The sequence below is a fragment of the Perca fluviatilis genome, chromosome 16 (genome assembly GCF_010015445.1).
Source record: "Perca fluviatilis chromosome 16, GENO_Pfluv_1.0, whole genome shotgun sequence".
NCBI lineage: Eukaryota > Metazoa > Chordata > Actinopteri > Perciformes > Percidae > Perca > Perca fluviatilis.
In genome coordinates, this window is record NC_053127.1 from 7,290,596 (window position 1) to 7,311,275 (window position 20,680).

At 41.3% G+C, this 20,680-nt stretch overlaps 1 protein-coding gene across 1 annotated transcript in view; it reads right to left on the reverse strand.

The window, feature by feature from the left end:
• rars1 (arginyl-tRNA synthetase 1) overlaps window positions 1-20,680 on the reverse strand; it is a 31,192-nt gene continuing 10,512 nt past the window's right edge. The window contains exons 9-15 of the mRNA XM_039778150.1: window positions 19,044-19,148; window positions 18,236-18,414; window positions 17,437-17,546; window positions 13,536-13,641; window positions 7,103-7,275; window positions 4,455-4,702; window positions 1-391 (exon numbers count right to left, since the gene is read on the reverse strand). Coding sequence (XP_039634084.1) covers window positions 282-391; window positions 4,455-4,702; window positions 7,103-7,275; window positions 13,536-13,641; window positions 17,437-17,546; window positions 18,236-18,414; window positions 19,044-19,148 — 1,031 coding nt within the window. The 3' untranslated portion in view covers window positions 1-281. The remainder of the gene's footprint in view (window positions 392-4,454; window positions 4,703-7,102; window positions 7,276-13,535; window positions 13,642-17,436; window positions 17,547-18,235; window positions 18,415-19,043; window positions 19,149-20,680) is intronic.

Consider the following 20,680-nt stretch of genomic DNA (forward strand, 5'->3'; position numbering starts at 1 on the left):
TGACATTTTGGTTTCACATCGGTTCTTTAATAAAAAAAAAGAAATGATCGTTCACATGAGATGTTAATTATTTGACTTCAATGTATTTTTTCCTCCCAGGATGGATAGAATAACTTTGTTTCATTCTTAAAGTCCAGTGAGTTTTTTTGGCTGTGACGTGAGTGAAAGAGACAAATTACTGTTTGTATCGTCGTCTCGTCCTTTCTCCTCCCATTCCTGTTCTGGATGCAGAAAGGAAAAAAAAAAAGAAAAGACAAGAGGCAGGGAGGATCACTGCGACATCACATCCTCCCGACAGGGTTGATGCCCAGGATGTCAAAGCATTTGGCCATGATGGAGGCGGTGGCTTCACAGAGCAGCATCCTCCACATGTTGATCTTCACCACCTCACCTGGAGAGACAAGCACAGGTGTGTGTCACAGTTAAATACTACAGTTAGCAGCGAATAGAATTACTACGCACTTTTGGATTAAGGCCTTTACACACCGGCGACCGGTTTTTTCGTGCGATTAATGCTGCGTTCCAGGTAACCAGTAACCTGTGTTTTCACAACCTCTGCCCGTGAAAGTGCCCTGGAACGGCAGTCAAACCCATAACTTACTCCCCGTGAACTGGTACCACATGGTTGGACTCCCAGTTACAGTTATTGACGTCACACACACATAAACAACAATGGCGACCCCCCTGGTGATGCTGTACAGACGCCGGTGATTAACGGTGAGAAATAGGAATAAATAGACTTAAATAGGCAACGTAAAGTAATTCCGCACATTGTAATCAAAACAATACACATACGATTGTGTACTACTACAGGTTATGTTTATTAAATGAAGGCCAAAATATGTCGCCGACTAGAAATTGCTAGTATCCGCTAGCGCTAGCTAACGTCAACATTAGGTAGCCTCTAGCTAGAAGGGTTTGTGGTGACTTTGCCTGGAATGCTACCAAGTCGCGAGTCGTGACTTGAAGTCGTAACTTACGGGCTAAAGATTGTGTCTGGAACGCAACATGCATTTCACACGCCAATATATTTTTATCACACGAGTACTTTCACACAGAACGCGAATATTATGCGCCGATAAAGCGGCGTAATTTTTTTCCTAAACGAGGTTGATTTTTCTAAACTTTTGTGACTCGAATAAAGACCTCAACCAATCACGTTGTGTTGTTTACTGTGGTTTTGAGGAGCTGCAGCATTTATTTGTGCTCCAACTGCAGACTCTAGCTGCTATACAATCACTTTGCAACGCAATTTGTCACGCCCCCGGTGTGTAACGGCATTTAAAAGGTGTAAAAAAGTGAGATTTCCATGTCTTTTTTTTAGCTTAAATAAGACCCGGGAGGTACAGGTATATTATTTTATTCATTCATTCATTCATTCATTCTTCATTTATATTTATATTTATATATATATATATATATATATATATATATATATATATATATATATATATATATATATATATATATATATATACACACACATACACACACACATTCAGACAGTATATGAAAATATTTTTTAAAATAAAATAAGCTCAGATTACAGAAAAGGTTGAAAATGTATTATTTGTTAAGCAACGCTTTGTTTTTTTTCCTTATTTGCTGCCCTATAAAACATCTCAGAACTCCTCAGATTTATCTGGTGTTCTTCTTATTATGACACACAACACGAGGGTCAAACCAACGTTCCTCACGTCTGTCAGGACAGTTACTGCGCTGATATTGTAGTGTGAATTTAGCATAAAGGATAATTAACACATCTAATAGATAATGGATTATTAGGTGATTTGAAAAGAGCAAAAGAAGACCCAAGAGATGAAGTGAAGGGGGATGAAGAGAGAAATATTCAGAAGTCCCGCAGATGAGAGAAAACAGTCGGAGGTGAAGCGCAGAGCGAGAACAACAAGCAACAGAAGGTCAGAGGGCGCATTTAATGGCGCTACCATCACACAGCGGCAGCCGACATCAAGTCAATGACCCGTACATCACGCAGCCACACGCAACATCCATGACCATCCACCCCATCGGGCCAAATTGCTACACGGAGTAGAAATCCAATAGAAATTAAGTCCGTAATGAGCAGCAGAGGGTGAATTAAGCAGACAGGTCGTTAAAGGGGCGCGAACATCGATGATCATCGACAGACAGCAAAATGAGTTTGTAATTTTCACAAACAAAGCAGACACGTCCAACTATATACCGGACGGGGACAGAGTGCTGCTGACGAGAAAGAAGCTTCGGGAAAGATCAAAGAGGCCAAGCAGACATTTCTGTTTGAAATGTGGGTAACCCTTTACTTGAAGGTATCTACATAAGAGTGACATGACACTGTCATGAACACATGACACTGTCATGACATGAACCCTAACTCTAAACATAACTTGTCATGACAAAAACCAAATTACACTTACTAAAAGAAGCGTTATGTCATAAACGTTTATGACTTGTTTATAATGTTTATGACACGTTCATGACAGTGTCATGTCACTCTTATGTAGATACCGTCAAGTAAAGTGTAACCGAAATGTGTTACACAACAATGCTTGCATTGCATGTAAGAACCTTACGGGGTGGGAATGACCAGTCCCTCCAGAAAAACGCGAAAAAAGCACGCATTTGTTCAAATATGCCGTCCTTTCGCCACATAAATTGCAGATTTCCGCGCAAAATATGCGGGCCTTGCATGATTTCATAATCCCCGCATTTTCGTTGCAAAAAAAAAAAAAAAAAAAAAAATCACTTATCTTAGCAGAAAGTTGAAAAATTTTGCGTTTACTTCACACAACAGCAGCCATTTTCCCTTGCTGCCATGGGAACGTTATGAAGTGACATAATTACATCATAGAATAACTTTTTTTTCTCTTTTTCATCAACGCGCAGTTTTTTTTAAGTTCCCGCATATTCCATCGCATTTTTTAAGAAAACGTGCATAATCAAGGATTTTTGCCCGCAACAATCACAAAAAAACTCCAGGCATTAGTCAAACCCTCAGGTGTTACCAGGCAAACGAGGGAGTTATTGTTTGAAAAGAATTCAGATTTGGATCGCGAAACGTATGAAAATATAAATTAATGGGTTAAAAAAAAACCTCTTCTTTGGCAATCTTATCAGGTTATTAATGGCCTCCCAGTCGTCTATTAATTCCTGATAATGGACACCTCGTCGGGCATTAACCCTTATATGTTGATGATTAATTTGTTCTTTTTGAAAGATGAATTCATGTTCTGTATGTCAATCCAATAAACTGAGAAACTGAAACTGAGTGAAGGCCCCATTTCATGGATCCTGTGACTTTTAAATCTGGCTCATGATCTGAGTCCACGTGCGCGCGGACAGACACAGACACACACACACACACACACACACACACACACACACACACACACACACACACACACACACACACACACACACACACACACACAGAACAGTATACTTTCGAAAAAAGAAACAATTTATAAATTAATAACCTTCCGCTGGGGAGAATTAGCATAATTAAGCAGGTTTTAAACCTAAAGTGCTAGCACTTCAGTGCACCGCAGGGATGGAATGCTAACAGAAACAAGTGGATGGCTTTCAGTGAAAACCCTCTCAGAGTGAAACCTCCCGCTAATTGACTCCCATTGAGAGCATCATGTTGAAGAAGATCTGCTCTTGTGTCTCCCTCTCGCCTTCTTCTATGAAAGACATTCTGGCCTTTACCGCTCTTTTAGCGAGAACACTGATTTTGCTTAAGTGGAAATCTTCCTCTACTCCCTTTTTCAACCTTTAAGGACACCTTTAAATTGTCTTTGTGAATGAATAATGTATCGTAAATAAATAAATGTTCTCCCATAAAATACAGGGGCAAAAGTAAGTCCACCCCTATGTTAAATTCCCATAGAGGCAGGCAGATTTTATATTTTTAAAGGGCCAGTTATTTTCATGGATCCAGGATACTATGCATCCTGATAAAGTTCCCTTGGCCTTTGGAATTAAAATAGCCCCCCCACATCATCACATACCCTTCACCATACCTAGAGATTTGCATGGGGTAATTTCCATAAAATCATCTCTCAATGCAAATCAAACCAGCTATTAGACTAACTGAAATATAACCATGCCAATGCGTTTTCACTGCGACGGCCGACGCAGGGGAGAAAAATCGGTGACACTTTACTTGAAGGTATCTACATAAGAGTGACATGACACGGTCATGAACGTGTCATCAACATTAGAAAGAAGTCATAAACGTTTATGACATAACACTTCTTTAAGTAAGTGTCATTCGGTTTTTGTCATGACAAGTTACGGTTAGAGTTAGGGTTAGAGTTATGACAGTGTCATGTGTTCATGACAGTGTCATGTCACTCTTATGTAGATACCTAAAAAGTAAAGTGTTACCCGAAAATCTCTGCTTGTTTGTTTGTTTTCTTTTGCGCTGTTCGCCTGGATGTGGTTGGAAGACGTACCCGTCTGCCTGTCCTTCTCCACGCAGTAGCAGCTGTCGTAGAACTCGGTGAAGGTGGTGGCGAGCTCGTACAGGTAGTCGCAGAGCGTGTGCAGCAGCAGGTCGTCCAGGATCTTCTGCAGGATCTCCGGGAAACGGAGGATGCACTTGCCCAGCTTCCACTCCTTCTCGTGGTCCAGGAGGACCTCCGAGGTCTCGGCCGCTTTCCTCAGCGTGGCCTCGTCGATGTTCGCCAGGCGAGCTATGGACCTACAGGACGACAATAACACCGGTAATGGAGATGTCCCAGAATGAATGTTTTCACATCAGAATTGTTTTGCTGTTTTGTTCACTGTGTCAATAAGAATGGTCTTTTACTCAGGTAGGAACAGGTTGTTTAGCTTTTTTTTCAGTAATGATTTACACTGAAAATATCATGTGCGTTTGCAGGTAAGAAGTCACAGAATTTGAAGTAAATGAATCACCCAAAAGACGGAACGTTTGAAATAATAAGGGAGGAGGAATTCACCATTATATATCTGTTAAGTACTGATGGTGATTCCTTGGGATTTTCCTGTGAGTGTGGAGGTATTACACTATTATATAAACAAACAAAAAAGAGACTTCGTTGACAAATCATCAATCTCAAATGTGACCATTTGCTTTATTATCAGTGTAAATTAAACATAGTTGAGTTTTGAACTGTAAAAAAAAAAAAAAAAAAGAAAGAAAAGAGTAATTTGTAGGTGTCACTTTGGGCCAGATTGACCAATAATACATATTAACAATATCTTAAAAAAATGAAATAAAAATCTAACCTTTTTGATATGCATTATTACTATGATTTTCAGAGATCTGAGATATTTTCTGAAGATATCTACTGAGAAGGACACTTGACTGTGTGCTGCTGCCAGAGTGAGTGCTCTATCGACAGATAGTAGAACATCGAATCCTCTCAGGCGAGACTGGAAAAAGAGAAGATCAATCTTTTGCCGGGCACTGTGCCACCCGGAGTCTAACACCCTCCAGGGAAGCTGGAGAGGAAGGGGGATCAGGGCAGCACTCTGCAGCCAGGAGACGGTCACTCGATACAGGTGATAAGGGGTGAGGAGAAATTGGGCCGTGCAGACTGGAAAGACCCCGAAGACTAATCCCCTTGGCAACGAGCTCCGTGGAGGGCCGGAGCGGCAGATCTGATATGGGTAATGAAAGTGTACTGGGACTGGTCGGAGGTTCTCCAACAGAGCAGAGTGGAGAGGAGGACACAGCCGAGGCAGAAACGCGCCCGAGGAACTCAATTTAACTTTCCAGATACTTTTTGCGCCCCAAAGTGAAAAGTCAAGCTGGCTTACTAGACAGACAGCCTGAACGTAGTCCTGTTATTCTTCTGCTTCGCCATAATGTGAACCAATCAAGCACTATTTGTACCCCGACAGAGTCACATGATATCAATCGACTGTTAATCAATCAGTTAAACAGTTTTAAAAAAGTTAAAAACAACACAAAAAAGGTAATTAAAAACAGGTTGTTTTTTTTGCATTGTAAGAAGAAAATGGGCTATACAATCTATGTATTAACTGCTAGGTAACTTTCTAGTGCAAACTTTGGACTAGCAAGTTGGTCTTTTTTTCTGCTAAGTTCCCGGGCTCTCCGCTATAGTGATGAGGACTGTCGTGTTAAATCGATTAAAGTGCCCATATTATGAAAAATTTGGGGTGTTATTTTGTGTCTCTGGTGCTTCCACACACATACAAACTTTGAAAAAACTCCATCCATGGTGTTCTGAGTGAGATACGGTTTCTGAATGTGTCCTGCCTTCAGTCTCCTGGTGAGCTGGTCAAAATTGGCACGGCTTTCTACGTCACTAGCCGAAACGAGCTGGCTAACCGCAACCATTAGCATGCTAGCGCTAGCATGCTACCTCGTTCTCAATAGCAAAGCACTGCTACAACACACACAAGTTCACCATAATCTACAAAAGAACTACTTACATGTGCGCCCTCATTTAGAAGTCTCCCAGCTAATCCTGCCTTGTAACTGACCAAAGTTGGAGAAACAGCCTTTCTTTTACTGTCTATGGAGCTAGCTGACATGATCTACGATTTGAGCTACTGCGCATGTGCAAGTGCAATCAAAGATAGTACAGAAGAAGAAGAAAAGAGGTCTCACTCTGTAGCTAAAACAGAAACCAGGTGAAAAGAGGATCTGCAGCAGTGAGAGAGGGCTGTGCAGTACAACAAAATATGGTGTTTTTTGAAAATTAAACCATGTAAACTTATTCTGGTACAACCAGGCTCAGGCTACGTGGACAGCCGCGGACTTGTACGGGTCGCATGGATGTGCGAGCGGTTCCAGTAAAGTGGCAGTTTTAATGTTTTAATGGTGTCTCATGTTAAATTGCTCCATGACATGTATCGACCGTTACGCAGTGAATATTGAAGTTTGACTCAACTTTATCTTTTTTTAAAGCACAAATCGAATCGTAATCGCAGTATCTGGCAGAAAACTCGCATTTAGATTTTTCTCCCCAAATCGTTCAGCCCTACTCAGCTTACAACAAAACAATAATGGTGGAAAAGCTGAAGGTTTCAACAGTGTAGTATTTTTGCATCAACGCAGAAGCAGAGATCACGGTTCAGTAATATGGCGAACTTGAGCGTGAGCCCTCACCTGATTCGAGTGAAGGCGTAGAGGAGGTACGCCGCCGTGTTGCCCCGGTCGTCCAGCATCTTGTCAAACGAGAAGACGTAATCGTTGATGCGGTTGTGGGAGAGGTCGGCGTATTTGATGCAGCCGAAAGCGACGGACCTCTGGGCTTTGGTCAGCTCCTCGGGGGTCAGGACCTGCAGGAAGACAATTACAGCACAGTCAAGTTTCCTTTAATGACACGGACGTATTAAAAAGACAATAATCCTACCAATAATTCTTGAGGCAGCATTAAATATTCTGATAGCCGTGTGGACTTTATCAGCGTGTAATTACTGCAGGCAGTACATCACCTTACGCTAAAACCAGTCAGTGGAATTTAATCCAAATGATGAATTTAATTCGGTAACCTCAGGCAAAGCTTAAATTGACTTATTAAGTCATCGCCTTCCCTTGAATCTGTGTGTGTGACGTGTCCGATACCAAAGGGAGGGAACAGAGGGAGGACGGGGTTATGCAGAAGGGTTTTCCTGTCAAGCAGAGCATAACGGACTGAGGACATGACACGATATGACAGGACAAAGAATGACAAGATACAACACGACAAGAAACACAGGGATAGGTCATAGAATGGACCTTTTTCACAGCAGACATGTTGACTTGTCATAGTAGGAAAAGCACAGCTGAAATTGATAACCTTAACGATGGCTCAGTTCCATCAAGTGTCCCAGTAAGATATTTCAGTGAGTCAGCATGCACAATACCAGGGTCTCTCCTAAGTGGAATGCAGCCATCAGTAATGGTTTAATACCAGGACCTCTCCTAAGTGGAATGCAGCCATCATTAATGGTTTAATACCAGGGTCTCTCCTAAGTGGAATGCAGCCATCATTAATGGTTTAATACCAGGACCTCTCCTAAGTGGAATACAGCCATCATTAATGGTTTAATACCAGGGCCTCTCCTAAGTGGAATACAGCCATCAGTAATGGTTTAATACCAGGACCTCTCCTAAGTGGAATGCAGCCATCAGTAATGGTTTAATACCAGGACCTCTCCTAAGTGGAATGCAGCCATCATTAATGGTTTAATACCAGGGCCTCTCCTAAGTGGAATGCAGCCATCATTAATGGTTTAATACCAGGGCCTCTCCTAAGTGGAATACAGCCATCAGTAATGGTTTACTACCAGGACCTTTCCTAAGTGGAATACAGCCATCATTAATGGTTTACTACCAGGGTCTCTCCTAAGTGGAATACAGCCATCAGTAATGGTTTAATACCAGGACCTCTCCTAAGTGGAATACAGCCATCATTAATGGTTTACTACCAGGGTCTCTCCTAAGTGGAATGCAGCCATCAGTAATGGTTTAATACCAGGGCCTCTCCTAAGTGGAATGCTGCCATTATTAATGGGTTTGAATACAACTGTGCTTTTCCTACTATGACATGTCAACATGTCTGCTGTGAAAAAGGTCTATGGCATTATTATTATTATTATTATATTAAAGCACGGGTCTTCAACGTTTTAAGCCAAGGACGCGTCGGCTGAAAAAGAGATGCAGAAAAAAAAGAAAAAGAGACGCAGCAGGCACCCCTTACTACATTTAGGGCCCTATATCTCGCACCCAGTGCAGCGCAAAGCCCGACGCCAGTGTCTTTGCTAGTTTAAGACCGACGCTGTTGTCAATTTCCCGTCCACGTCGTTTAAATAGCAAATACACCTGTGCCCAACTTTGCACCCATGGGCGTGCTGGTCTTACAGGGAGGTGTGTTCAGGTGCATTCTGGGCATATTGCTATCTTGAGGCAGCGGAAAGCTGTCACGCCATTGACCAACAAAAACCTGTTCTAAAGTCAATAACGCAGCATTTCATTGTTATTTTAACAGCAAATTAGTAAAATGTGTCTAGGCTCGTGCACAGCGCGCACACACTATGCTTGTCACACACACACACACACACACACACACACACACACACACACACACACACACACACACACACACACACACACACACACACACACACACACACACACACACACACACACACACACACACACACACACACGGACGTGCAGCAGCACACAAACATGCAAAAGATTAAAAATCTAAATATTACAATGTGAAATAGTATTATATGATCTGCTCGCGAGCTTTCACTTCACGCACGAGCAGATCAGTTTCTTCTCCTAAAAATCTCTCCTTCCTGCTCAGCAAATCCTCCATCATAATAGCAATGCTCCAAGGTCCAAACGCGCCTGGCTTTTAAAGGGAATGGGAGCTGACCCTCTGATTGGTTTATTGCATGTTACGCCCCAAAACACACCTATGAATTAATGAAGACACTAAGTACGACCCTTTTAAACAATGCGCCTTGCGCGCAGACCCTTTTTTCCGCCGTTAAACAAGCAAAAGTGGATTCGTACACGCCTATACGCACCTGCGCCAGGCGCTTCACGCCGTGCTCTTAGATTGTTAAAATAGGGCCCATAATGTTGCATATGTTGAATTGCATATTAAACTGGGCCTACAATAATGTGTAATGTTTGATAAATAACTAAGAAATAATCTGCATCTATTTGGATAATCCATTAATTGTTTGACAGTTTACTAGTTGATTTATGAGATGAATGGGCTAATCGTTGCAGCTCCAGTTAAAGGCCAAATGCCAAGCTGTAGCTGGCAGGGCAGACATACAGGGATAGGACCAAAGAGGTCAGGGAACAGTACGACACAACAGGACAGGGAATACCAGGACAACACAGGAAAGGACAGAACATAACAGGATACAAAAAGTATTAAAAGAATACAACAGAAAATAGGACAGGAGTAAATAATAAAAGACAGAAGAACTGGAGGAAACCAATCTTAGCGGCAGCGTTAGCGGCGCAGGCTGAGGTGAATGGAGGCTAGGGTTTGGGTTTGTTTTAATGAGGCAGGGTTAGCAGATGGTAGACGTAGGCACCGACCCAGACAGGCAGCAGAGCGCCAGGCCTGCAGTGAAACTGGGCTGGAAACGGCTTCCCACAACCTTATCAGCATTAAAATCATTGCAGTTCAACTGGAAGTCACTGACTGTTTACACTGCACCAAGTGCTCCAGATAATACTTAACCAGGTCAGGTTCTGTTGGGTTTTTACACGCACACATACACGCACGCACACACACACACAGCTGTGTGCGGTTTGTCTTCTTTGTTAATTTTGTTGTTTTATCTTCCAACATTTTCTTTTTCTCCAAATGTAAAAAAAACACAAGATACAAGTTAATTACCCCCAATTTAAATCTGCAATCTAAAATGTGCAGTTCAGGGGATCTCAGGCAAAAACACTCTTAATTCACTTCCATTACACAACTCTGTGTGCCGTGAAAAACTGTCTGTGAAGAACTTTTCATTTCACATTTGTTTATCTAGTCTGTTGGTGCATGGAGAAAGGTCAGGGGATCGCCAACGTCCGTAGGATTCATCCTCTGTGCCATGTCCAGGGTTTTCCATACCATTATAAGGCTTAGGCCCAGCACTCGAGCCAAATTAATGTAAAATCAACGTGAGCATCATAACTCTGTGACTTTTCTCAGATCTAAGGATTGTAGTTGGTCCCCAGTGGACTTCCTAAGCAAGTTTGGTCTTAAAGCTTTTTTTAGTTTTATTTATGTATTAGCTCCGCTAGCTTTTCCAATGTTTAAGACACAGATGTGGTAATATTAATGGTTCAAAATAATGTGAAATCATACCGTTTTTATTATTATTGAAAAACAATTTCTTAAGGTAGGACCCCTAAACCTGCCCGCCATATACATGTACCTAATGCCTTCCACAAACCTAGGGAAAACACTGATGTATATGCCAAATGTCATGGCAATTTGTCTAATATTTGTCAGGATATTTACTCTGGACCAAAGTGTTGGAGCGTGCAGGTCTTTTGTACTTGTGACGTCACCCAGCGGTATTGTACATCACAGCTGCTCAGGGTGATGAATAAGCATGTCGTCAGCACTAAACTTCAGGGCGAGCCAGATTATTAGACCGGGTGGAGTTAGGGGATGACACGCTGCAAAGGACCCAGCCTACATGGAGCGCATACTCTTACTGGGTGAGCTAGAGTAGGGCTGTGCAATTAATCAAAATTGAATTGTGATTATGATTTCGGCTCCCAATGATCACAAAGAGAATAATGGAGAAAAACATAAAAAAAAAAAAAATTATTATTTAGCTCATTACGTTTGGCAAGTAAACTCTTACTGTCTCTTGTGTTCTGAATAAAAAAATAAAGTTTATATAGGAAGAGTATTAAGGCAAATTTCACAGGTGTGTTTTTTTTAATGTTGATTTAAATTTAACTTTTTCCACTGTTTTTTTAAGTTCAATAATTGCAACATCTTTCCAGAAGTCAACGAGTAATCGTGTTAAATGATCGTGATTTCAAAATTGACCGAAATAATCGTGATTATAATTTTTCCCCCATAATCGAGCAGCCCTAAACCTTGCGTTTGTTTTTTTTGCTCAAAGGTGGTCTCAAAGGTGGGGAAAGCTCTGCAAAAAAAAGCTAGTACGGGGACCCTGAGTTATGATTCATTTGTCAAACTACTAGTCCCGAGGCCAAGAATCAACTTGAATTCCCATGTGCTCCTTTTTACTCTGACTAGAATCAGAATAGCTTTATTGCCAGGTAAGTTTTTTACTCATACAAGGAATTTGTTTTGGTGTTGTCGGTGCATGTCACACATTCTCTAAACATAAAGAAGGTTCAGAAAGTCAAGTATTAAGAGTATAAACAATGTAAGTATAAATATATAAAAGTCCCATGGCATGAAAATGTCACTTTATGAGTTTTTTTTAACATTAATATGAGTTCCCCCAGCCTGCCTATGGTCTCCCAGTGGCTAGAAATGGTGATAGGTGTAAACCGAGCCCTGGGTATCCTGCTCTGCCTTTGAGAAAATGAAAGCTCAGATGGGCCGATCTGGAATCTTCTCCTTATGAGGTCATAAGGAGCAAGGTTACCTCCCCTTTCTCTGCTTTGCCCACCCAGAGAATTTGGCCCACCCATGAGAGAGAGACATCATGGCTTTCAAACGAGCAAAGTGGCAGTTGGTCAAGGCCACACCCCCACCCTCCACCTTGCCCCCCCCTCTCTCCTCCTCAATAGCTACAAACGAGAAAAAGAAAAAAAGAAAAATGGCACATACTAAGGAAAGCTCATTATGGGACTGGCTCTAGTAGCTGTAATTCTGCTCCAAGGCTGAAATTGGGGAAAGAGACTTCAGATACAGTATTAGGGGACCACTAAGGTCTATATAAAAGATACTTCAGATACAGTATTAGGGGACCACTAAGGTCTATATAAAAGAGACTTCAGATACAGTATTAGGGGACCACTAATGTCTATATAAAAGATACTTCAGATACAGTATTAGGGGACCACTAAGGTCTATATAAAAAGAGACTTCAGATACAGTATTAGGTGACCACTAAGGCCTATATAAAAGAGACTTCAGATACAGTATTAGGGGACCACTAAGGTCTATATAAAAGAGACTTCAGATACAGTATTAGGGGACCACTAAGGTCTATATAAAAGAGACTTCAGATACAGTATTAGGGGACCACTAAGGTCTATATAAAAGAGACTTCAGATACAGTATTAGGGGACCACTAAGGTCTATATAAAAGAGACTTCAGATACAGTATTAGGGGACCACTAAGGTCTATATAAAAGAGACTTCAGATACAGTATTAGGGGACCACTAAGGTCTATATAAAAGAGACTTCAGATACAGTATTAGGGGACCACTAAGGCCTATATAAAAGCATCCAAAGAGCACCATGTCATGGGACCTTTAAAAATAAAAAAGAGCAGTACAGCAGAGTAAGTACGGTAGCATGTAGAGCCAGAGGTGGAGTGTGGAGAGAGTCAGGGTGTGTTCCGGGCCTTGTTAGTAGAAAGTTATTAGAAAGTAGTTCAAGTGGTGGATTATCCAGAGTAACAAGAACACACTTTTTGGGGGAATGAATGTTGTCTGTAAGCCTCACAAATGAAATTGAAACCTCTGTTGTATTGGTCCGGAGGCAGAAATGTCAGACACTAATATCGTCAAAACCTGGACAAATAAAGCCAAAAGCTGTCTGCGTGGCTAGACGCCACTAGAGGTAAGAGAAACTTTGCCCTTTATTAATGTCACCTTTCACTTTCAGTTTATGAGACAGTAAATGTGTCCGACAGCAGGGAGCAACTTTTTTATGATGTTCAAAAGTTAAAAGCTATGGGTATGGGTTTCATATCCTCACTAAATGACGGCCCAAAAAAATACACTCATCCCGTTGTAAATCAGGGGTGAGAGATGAGACACACCCTGGCATCAAAATGATGGAGAAAGAAGGGAGAGATGGTCTCTCTCCTCCTCCATGTCCTCCATCAGCAGTCCGTGTTGCTAAATAAAGGATGGCGTTCTCACCTTGTCTCTCTCCTTCTCTTTCAGTTTGTCCATGGCCCTCTTCAGTCCCTCCTCCAGCAGGTCCATCAGTCTCACGGTGTCTCCAGACCGGGTCTTAAACTTCTTCCTGAGCAAGAAAGACATGAAGCAAAAAGTTCAGTGAGAGATTACTGGCAGAGCTCAGCGCAGGACACTGGTCTCTCTGCATAAGAACGGTGGAGAATAATCCGTAAAAAAAAAGAATAAAAAAAAAAAAAGGTCCACGTGGAACTCAAATGTTGGTTAAAATAAATGCGTGAGGTTTTCCCACAGCAGTGACTCCTGCCTACAGCCAAGCATCCTGCTTGCTTGTATTTCTTGATGTTCATTTTGCACAAAAGTTTCTTAATTAAACCAGAAAATTGTCAGTGCTTTTCATTTGTCAAGTCTTTCATTCACACAGAAGTACACAAAAATAGGCTTTACAGTGTGGTTATTTCATATAGACTACTTATTAAATGACAAGAAAACATTATATATCATGTAGGTCTGCAACTGCAACGATTATTTTCATAGTCGATTAATCTGTTGATAATTTTCTCGATTATTTGATTAGTTGTTTGATATATAAAATGTCAGAAAATGGGGAAAAATGTGGACTGTTAAAAAAAAAAAAAAAAACAAAAAAAAAAAAGAAAAGAGAAAGAAGGAAGAAAAAAAAAAAAAAAAAAAAAAAAAAGAAAAAAAAAAAAAAAAAAAAAAAAAAAAAAAAAAAAAAAAAAAAAAAAAAAAAAAAAAAAAAAAAAAAAAAAAAAAAAAAAAAAAAAAAAAAAAAAAAAAAAAAAAAACCACCGCTCTGTACTCGCAACGTCTCAACATCCCCACACTGAACTTTTCAGGTACCGGAGGTTTGACCTTCCGTCGCCAATGACGATCACGACAACAAACTAGTTAAAGGACTTCTGCTAGCCGACACCTCGGGGCGATACATTTTGTACAATCAACCAAATCAGATGAGCGTTACAAGTAGAACATGAGCCAAACATTTAATATCCCTGTTTTTTTCCCCCCTCTCTTTACTTGCAGCTATAACATCTCCCCCCGTGGCTGCTCTTATTGTCTGGATGAGCAATTATGAAAACAGCATGATAAATTTCTAATGGAGTTTGGAGTAGCGCAGCCATTGTGGGGCCAATTCACACCCACTCAGGTTACCGTGGGGCGTTTAGCAGCACTTAGTTACGGCCTCTGCGAAGCGTAACATCAACCTCCTGCCTGGGCTTGGCTCTTCTTCTCTGGACGATTGATTAGAGGGGAAAAAAAAACAGCGTGACAAATAGCGTTCCTATTATAGCGCCTGCACACCAGTAATCACTGCTTATTATAAAAGGGAATAAATAATACACAGGGGGATGTACAGTATACACACTGTAAGTACAAATGCATTAAACGGGACAAACAAAGCCAGATTGTGATGTAGGGCTGAAACAAACGATTATTTTCAATGTTGATTATTTTCTCGATAAATCGATCAGTTGTTTGATCTCTAAAATGTCAAAAAATGTGGATCAGTGTTTCCCAAAAGCCTGAGATGACGTCCTCCAACGTCTTGTTTTGTCCACAACTCAAAAGATATCACAGAGGAGAGAAGAAACTAGAAAATATTCACATTTAAGACGCTGGAATTATAAACTTTATTTATTAATTTTGAGAATTTTTTGCAGCTTTATTGTGATTGTTGTTGGGGTTTTTTTTTTAGGCAGCTTGGTCTATCAATGTTTATTCTGCGTTTAAAGCTTTAGTGTGTAACTTTTTGATATTAATGAACATCAGTTACATTCAAGCCGTTGCCAAGAGAGTTGCTGCAACTCTCTCTGGATGTCTCAGTAGGACTATGTTCAGAAGATTGTGTCGTCCGGCAACTTTCCCACGCAGAAACTCGAGTGAAGATAATGACCTCTTCTGAAGAGTCAATCATGTTTTTTTTAATCCTCCGTGTCCTCCTTGGCTACTAGCAGCTGCGTAGAGAAGGGTGGGGGGTGCGTAATAACGAAGGCTTGTATCATGTGGATGCGCCGACAGTTTTGTTGTCATTACTTAGAATTCCTCATTGGCGGCAGACATTACACACTGTGGCTTTAAGCTGAAAGCAGGTCTCAAACTCCATCTCATGTTGTTGTTGTCCAACTTGTAATTGCTGTTGTCCACCTACTTCACAACTTTTCAGTTCCCTCCCACACCTCACACACTGTGTAATAACAGCTCCGCATCTGCGCTCAAACACTCACTGTACCGTTTGTGGAGCAGCAGCTGTATACTTTTTATTTGTAAACAATGTAGTCATGTAGTAAAATTCTTTTTTTTAATGTATGACAATAAATGCAATAAAAACATGAAGCAGTGGTGATAAAGACGCAGTGAAGGACATCCAGATGATTAAAGTGTGGTGGAGGTGAAGTCTCAGCCTTCGGAGGAGATGCTGGTTGTTGTTGTTGTTGTTGTTGTTGCTGCTGCTGCTCGGGTGACGGGGATTTGGATCGCTGGTTATTAAACGGTTATTAGTCTGTGTGGAGCTACAACACTCAGTCCTTTAAACGCTCCCAGTGTCAACACCGTCGGAGTCGGGCGTTTTACTGCCACACAGTCTCCACATTTAACCACTCAACTTCCACCAGTTTTAACTGACTGATTTGGGGACTGATGTAAAAGCATGTGTCGTTTGAATTAGGACTGCACGATAAGAGGACAATATCGAATTGCGATTATTTTGACTGGTATTGCGATAGGAGTCACTATATTGGAGGGAGTGATCATTATTGTATCCTTATTCTCATTTTCATAGACAAACATTACAATTTAAAAACTGTAAATGATTATAATGTGATTTTTGCGAGGATCTGTACCAAAGAAAGTTTTTTTCTTTAGTCTGTTGAATACGAATTGTAGGCCCAGACGTCTCTGCAGCACCACAATACTAAATCCAGAATGGTTTGACATATTTTTTGCCTCAAATATTGCGCCCTTCTGCGATGTGGATATAGCACTAGTCCATATTGCGATATCGATAAAATTGATACTAAAACTAGTTTCAATTCCATAATGCCAGCTTTATTTTGGGACAATTTAGGAAATACGCTTATTTACTATTCTTGCCGAGAGGTTGATGAGAAGATCCATACCACTCTAGTATTTGTTTGATTAGTATTAGAGCTGCACGATATGAGGAAAATATATAATTGCTATTATTTGTACTCATATTGCGATTGCGATATGATTCAAGATATTGGAGGGAATGATCATTTTTGTATCATTGTTCTCATTTTCATTGAAAATTATTTAAATTAAAAGAAATTAAAATGATTATAGTGTGATATTTGTGAGGAGCTGTACCAAACACAGATTTTTTTCTTTAGTCTGTAGGAAAGGATTTGTAGGCCGGGACGTCTCTGCAGCACCACAATACTTCATTCAGCAGTCCCTCCAGAAAAACATCATCGAAAAGCAGGGTGTTGGGGGAATCACTTTTTTATTTTTAAGTTTCCGCAATTTCTGCAAGTTCCCGCAATTTCATCGCATAAAATTGCATAAATATCATATAGCATATTCCATCGCATTTTTTAAGAAAACGTGCCGCATAATCAAAGATTTTTGCCCCCGACAGTCACAAAAAAAACATTTTTCTGGACGGACTGATTCAGAATGGGTCAACACATTTTGCCTTTAACAAATATTGCTCCCCCCACCGGCGATTTGGATATTGCACGAGTCCATGTTGCGATTTTGACACAATTGCAATTAATGGTGCGGCCCTAATTAGTATGTAGTCAGATCTTAAGAAGATCTTTATAAATATAGCCAAGAGACAATTAGCTTAGCATAAAGACTGACAGATGGCACAAACCAGTGTCACAAAGAGTCGGCTCTCTGTGTGTTTGAAACTCACTTGTCCTCCCCTAGCACCACGCCGAAGCCTGCGTGCTCCACCCGGGTCACCTGGGGGTTGTACCAGCCAATCAACTGAGCCGCAGCAAACACCACCTGGAAGTGTGTGGCCTAAAAGGAGAAGACACACACACACACACACACACACACACACACACACACACACACACACACACACACACACACACACACACACACACACACACACCCACACACACACACCCCCCCACACACACACACACACACACACACACACACACACACACACACACACACACACACACACACACACACACACACACACACACACACACACGTTTGTTTCACTGTCTTTGTGGGGGACCTGTCATTGACATAATGCATTCCCTAGCCCCTTACCCTAACCTTAACCATCACAACTGAATGCCTAATAGTAACACTTACTCTAACCTAATTTCATCCCTAATCCTAAAACCAAGTCTTAACCCTCAAAACAGCCCTTCAACCTTGTGGGGTCCAGCATTTTGGGCCCCAGAAGGCTGTGCAGACCCCACAAGTATGCTGTATTCCCCGGTTTTTGGACCCCACGAATATAGTTAAACAAGCGCACACACACACACACTTCAAAACCAACGAGGCTGAAACCGCTGTGAAACAAAAGGTTGCTCTGCTCCCCATTAGATATTTTAGATTCTAACCTTTGCTATTTTTTTTTTTTTCCCTTTTTACTTCCAGTTGTCTCTGTTGTTCTGTCCAGCTACATCTGTACACTCTGTCATCCTCCCTCTACCTCAACGGTCTCTGTCTCGGTCTCTACCCACCTGTCCGCTGTCTGTGACGTAGATGATGATGTCGGCTTTCTCGGTGAAGAGTCGGTGGTGCAGCGCCGCGAGGTCCGACGTGTCGTAGGTGTACCCGCCGTCCGACTTGACGACGGTGAGGGGGATGGACTGGCCCGGGGCGAAGACAATCTTGCGACCCTCGTCCAGCTCCACCAAGCCTGAGGAGAGAGGAAAGAAACACAATTAAAGTAAAAGATGGATGGATAGGTGAGAAGGGTACACGAGGGAGGAGGGGGGGGGGAAGAGTTGGATTGAAATGACAGAAAGGAAAATTATCAAGATGATGGTTTTATGAGAACAAGAGAGTAATAATTTGGGTATGATTGGAGGGGGAAAAAAAGAGAAAGAGGGGATAATGAGCGAAATGGGGAATAAAAAAAGTGCAGAAAAAGGGGGGGAGAAGAAGAAATTAGACAACACCGAAAAAAAAAAAAATTAGAAAGGGACTGTTAAGGTTTGGAAGAAGACATTTATGAGACAGTATTGCCCCCTGGTGGTCACAAAAGGAAACAGCAGACTACAATTTCAAACGCATTGCATGTTGAGGGCTTTGTTTGAAGTATTATTGGTGCAAAGCCTTTAATAACCCCAGCAGATAAAAGGCACAAGCCGGACATGTACAGAGGCACAAGAGGGACTCAAACTGAGACCCACAAAAAGACCTTTTTTCATTCCGAAGCGGATCAAAAATGAACGTTAACTCTGATTATCGCCTGTGAAAAGTCTTAGAGTGAAAACACCAGAGTCCAGCTATCGTGCTGTGACCTCTGACCTGCTGCACACTGACCTTTGTCCTCGAACTCCTTCACCACCTTTGTCATCATGTCCTGGTAGAAGGACTCTCCTCGCTCGACGATCTGGATGTCCAGGCAGTCGTAAACCTTCTGAAACTCTGAGACACACACAATCGCCACTTGGGTATTAGTTTTAAGACCAATCTGTTAAAAAAGAAAAGAAAACAAAGCTATATAGAACTGGACAACTGAATGGACACAAGCTGACAATGTAAAGTCACAAAAGTTAATTTGGGGTGTTGCTGGCGTGTTTGGGAAAAAAAAATGGTCCAATATCGATTCATAAAATCCATCTTTGTTTGTATCATAAGAAACTAAAAGACCTAAGGAATCCATTGGTATCAACCATGCTAGCTTGTCGGTAGGGGGTTAAATAAGGCCCCAAAGTTTGGCTACATTTTGTCGAGGGAAAAACTGGCACGGCCATTTTTAAAAAGGGGGTCCCCTCTGTCACCTCAAGTTGTTGATGAAATGTCACTCAACACTCACTGACTGTAGAGTCTGTAGAGCTGCACTTTATGGTGTGTTCATGTTAAATAAAAAGTACATTAATGTAACTGCTTTGGGGTCAATTCTTATACCCAAGCAAAATTGGTTTTGCAACTGAAATATCCCAAATCGACACTGAATCGGAAATTGGAGATGTAATCGAATCGGGACCTTAGGGACCGCGAGTCTTAATGCTTAATTCAGATTTTTTGCTCAGATCAGATTTTTTGTTTGGCTCTTCACATGACCTTTTTAAAATGTGGCCTATATCAGATTCCAGTGTGAACGGTTTGCGGTTTCAAACTGACCCGCATGCGCAAAAGAACAATAACAATGACATCAGACGCAGCACGCTGTTCCACTAAAGTTAGGGAGGTTATGGAGAAAGTAAGCATTTTTGCTTTTATTTCAAAATGTTTGTGTAATGGGCAGCTTTAACATTAATGAGCATAACATTAATGAGGTCTAACACCTCCCTCTCCCTCCACTGACTTGCTCCATCACTGTTCTCCATGTTGTAGGCCTAGTCAAGTTTTTAATGTGACTGTGTGTCTAGGGCTAACTCCCACTGGCGCATAATTGTGACAAATGTCGATGTAGATTGACGTAAAAGTCGCATCAAGTCCTCCTCGGTTGCGGCTGCATTGAGAAAAGAAATAAAAAAAAATAAAAATCAGAACTGGGTCTGATTCAGGACCACATAGAAGTGGTCGAAATCTGATTTGGGGAAAAAAAAAAAAAAAATCAGACCTGGGGAAGATTTGAGTGTTCACACTACTACTTCTGAAGGAGTCTGACCTGGTCACTTGACCCCCCACCCCCCCAAAATAAATCTGATTTGGGCCACTTTTGCCTGCAGTCTGAACGTAGCCTATGAATCGAAATCGAAACGATTCAGGAAATCAGTGGCGATAACCAGCCCTAGTAATGGAGCCTTTTTAACAAGCCCCAGTAAAGAAAGTAAGAATGTCCCACCTTACCCAAAATAAGTCAAAACAGCTCAGTCTGGCAATACCTAGCCATGGCTTCATTTTTAATAACATGAGCTGTGTTCCAAACCGTTCCCCATCACGGAAATAGTGCACTATATGGTGTGTTCTTTTGTTGCGGTGTTCGAATTCTCAGCGGTTAATTTCATTCA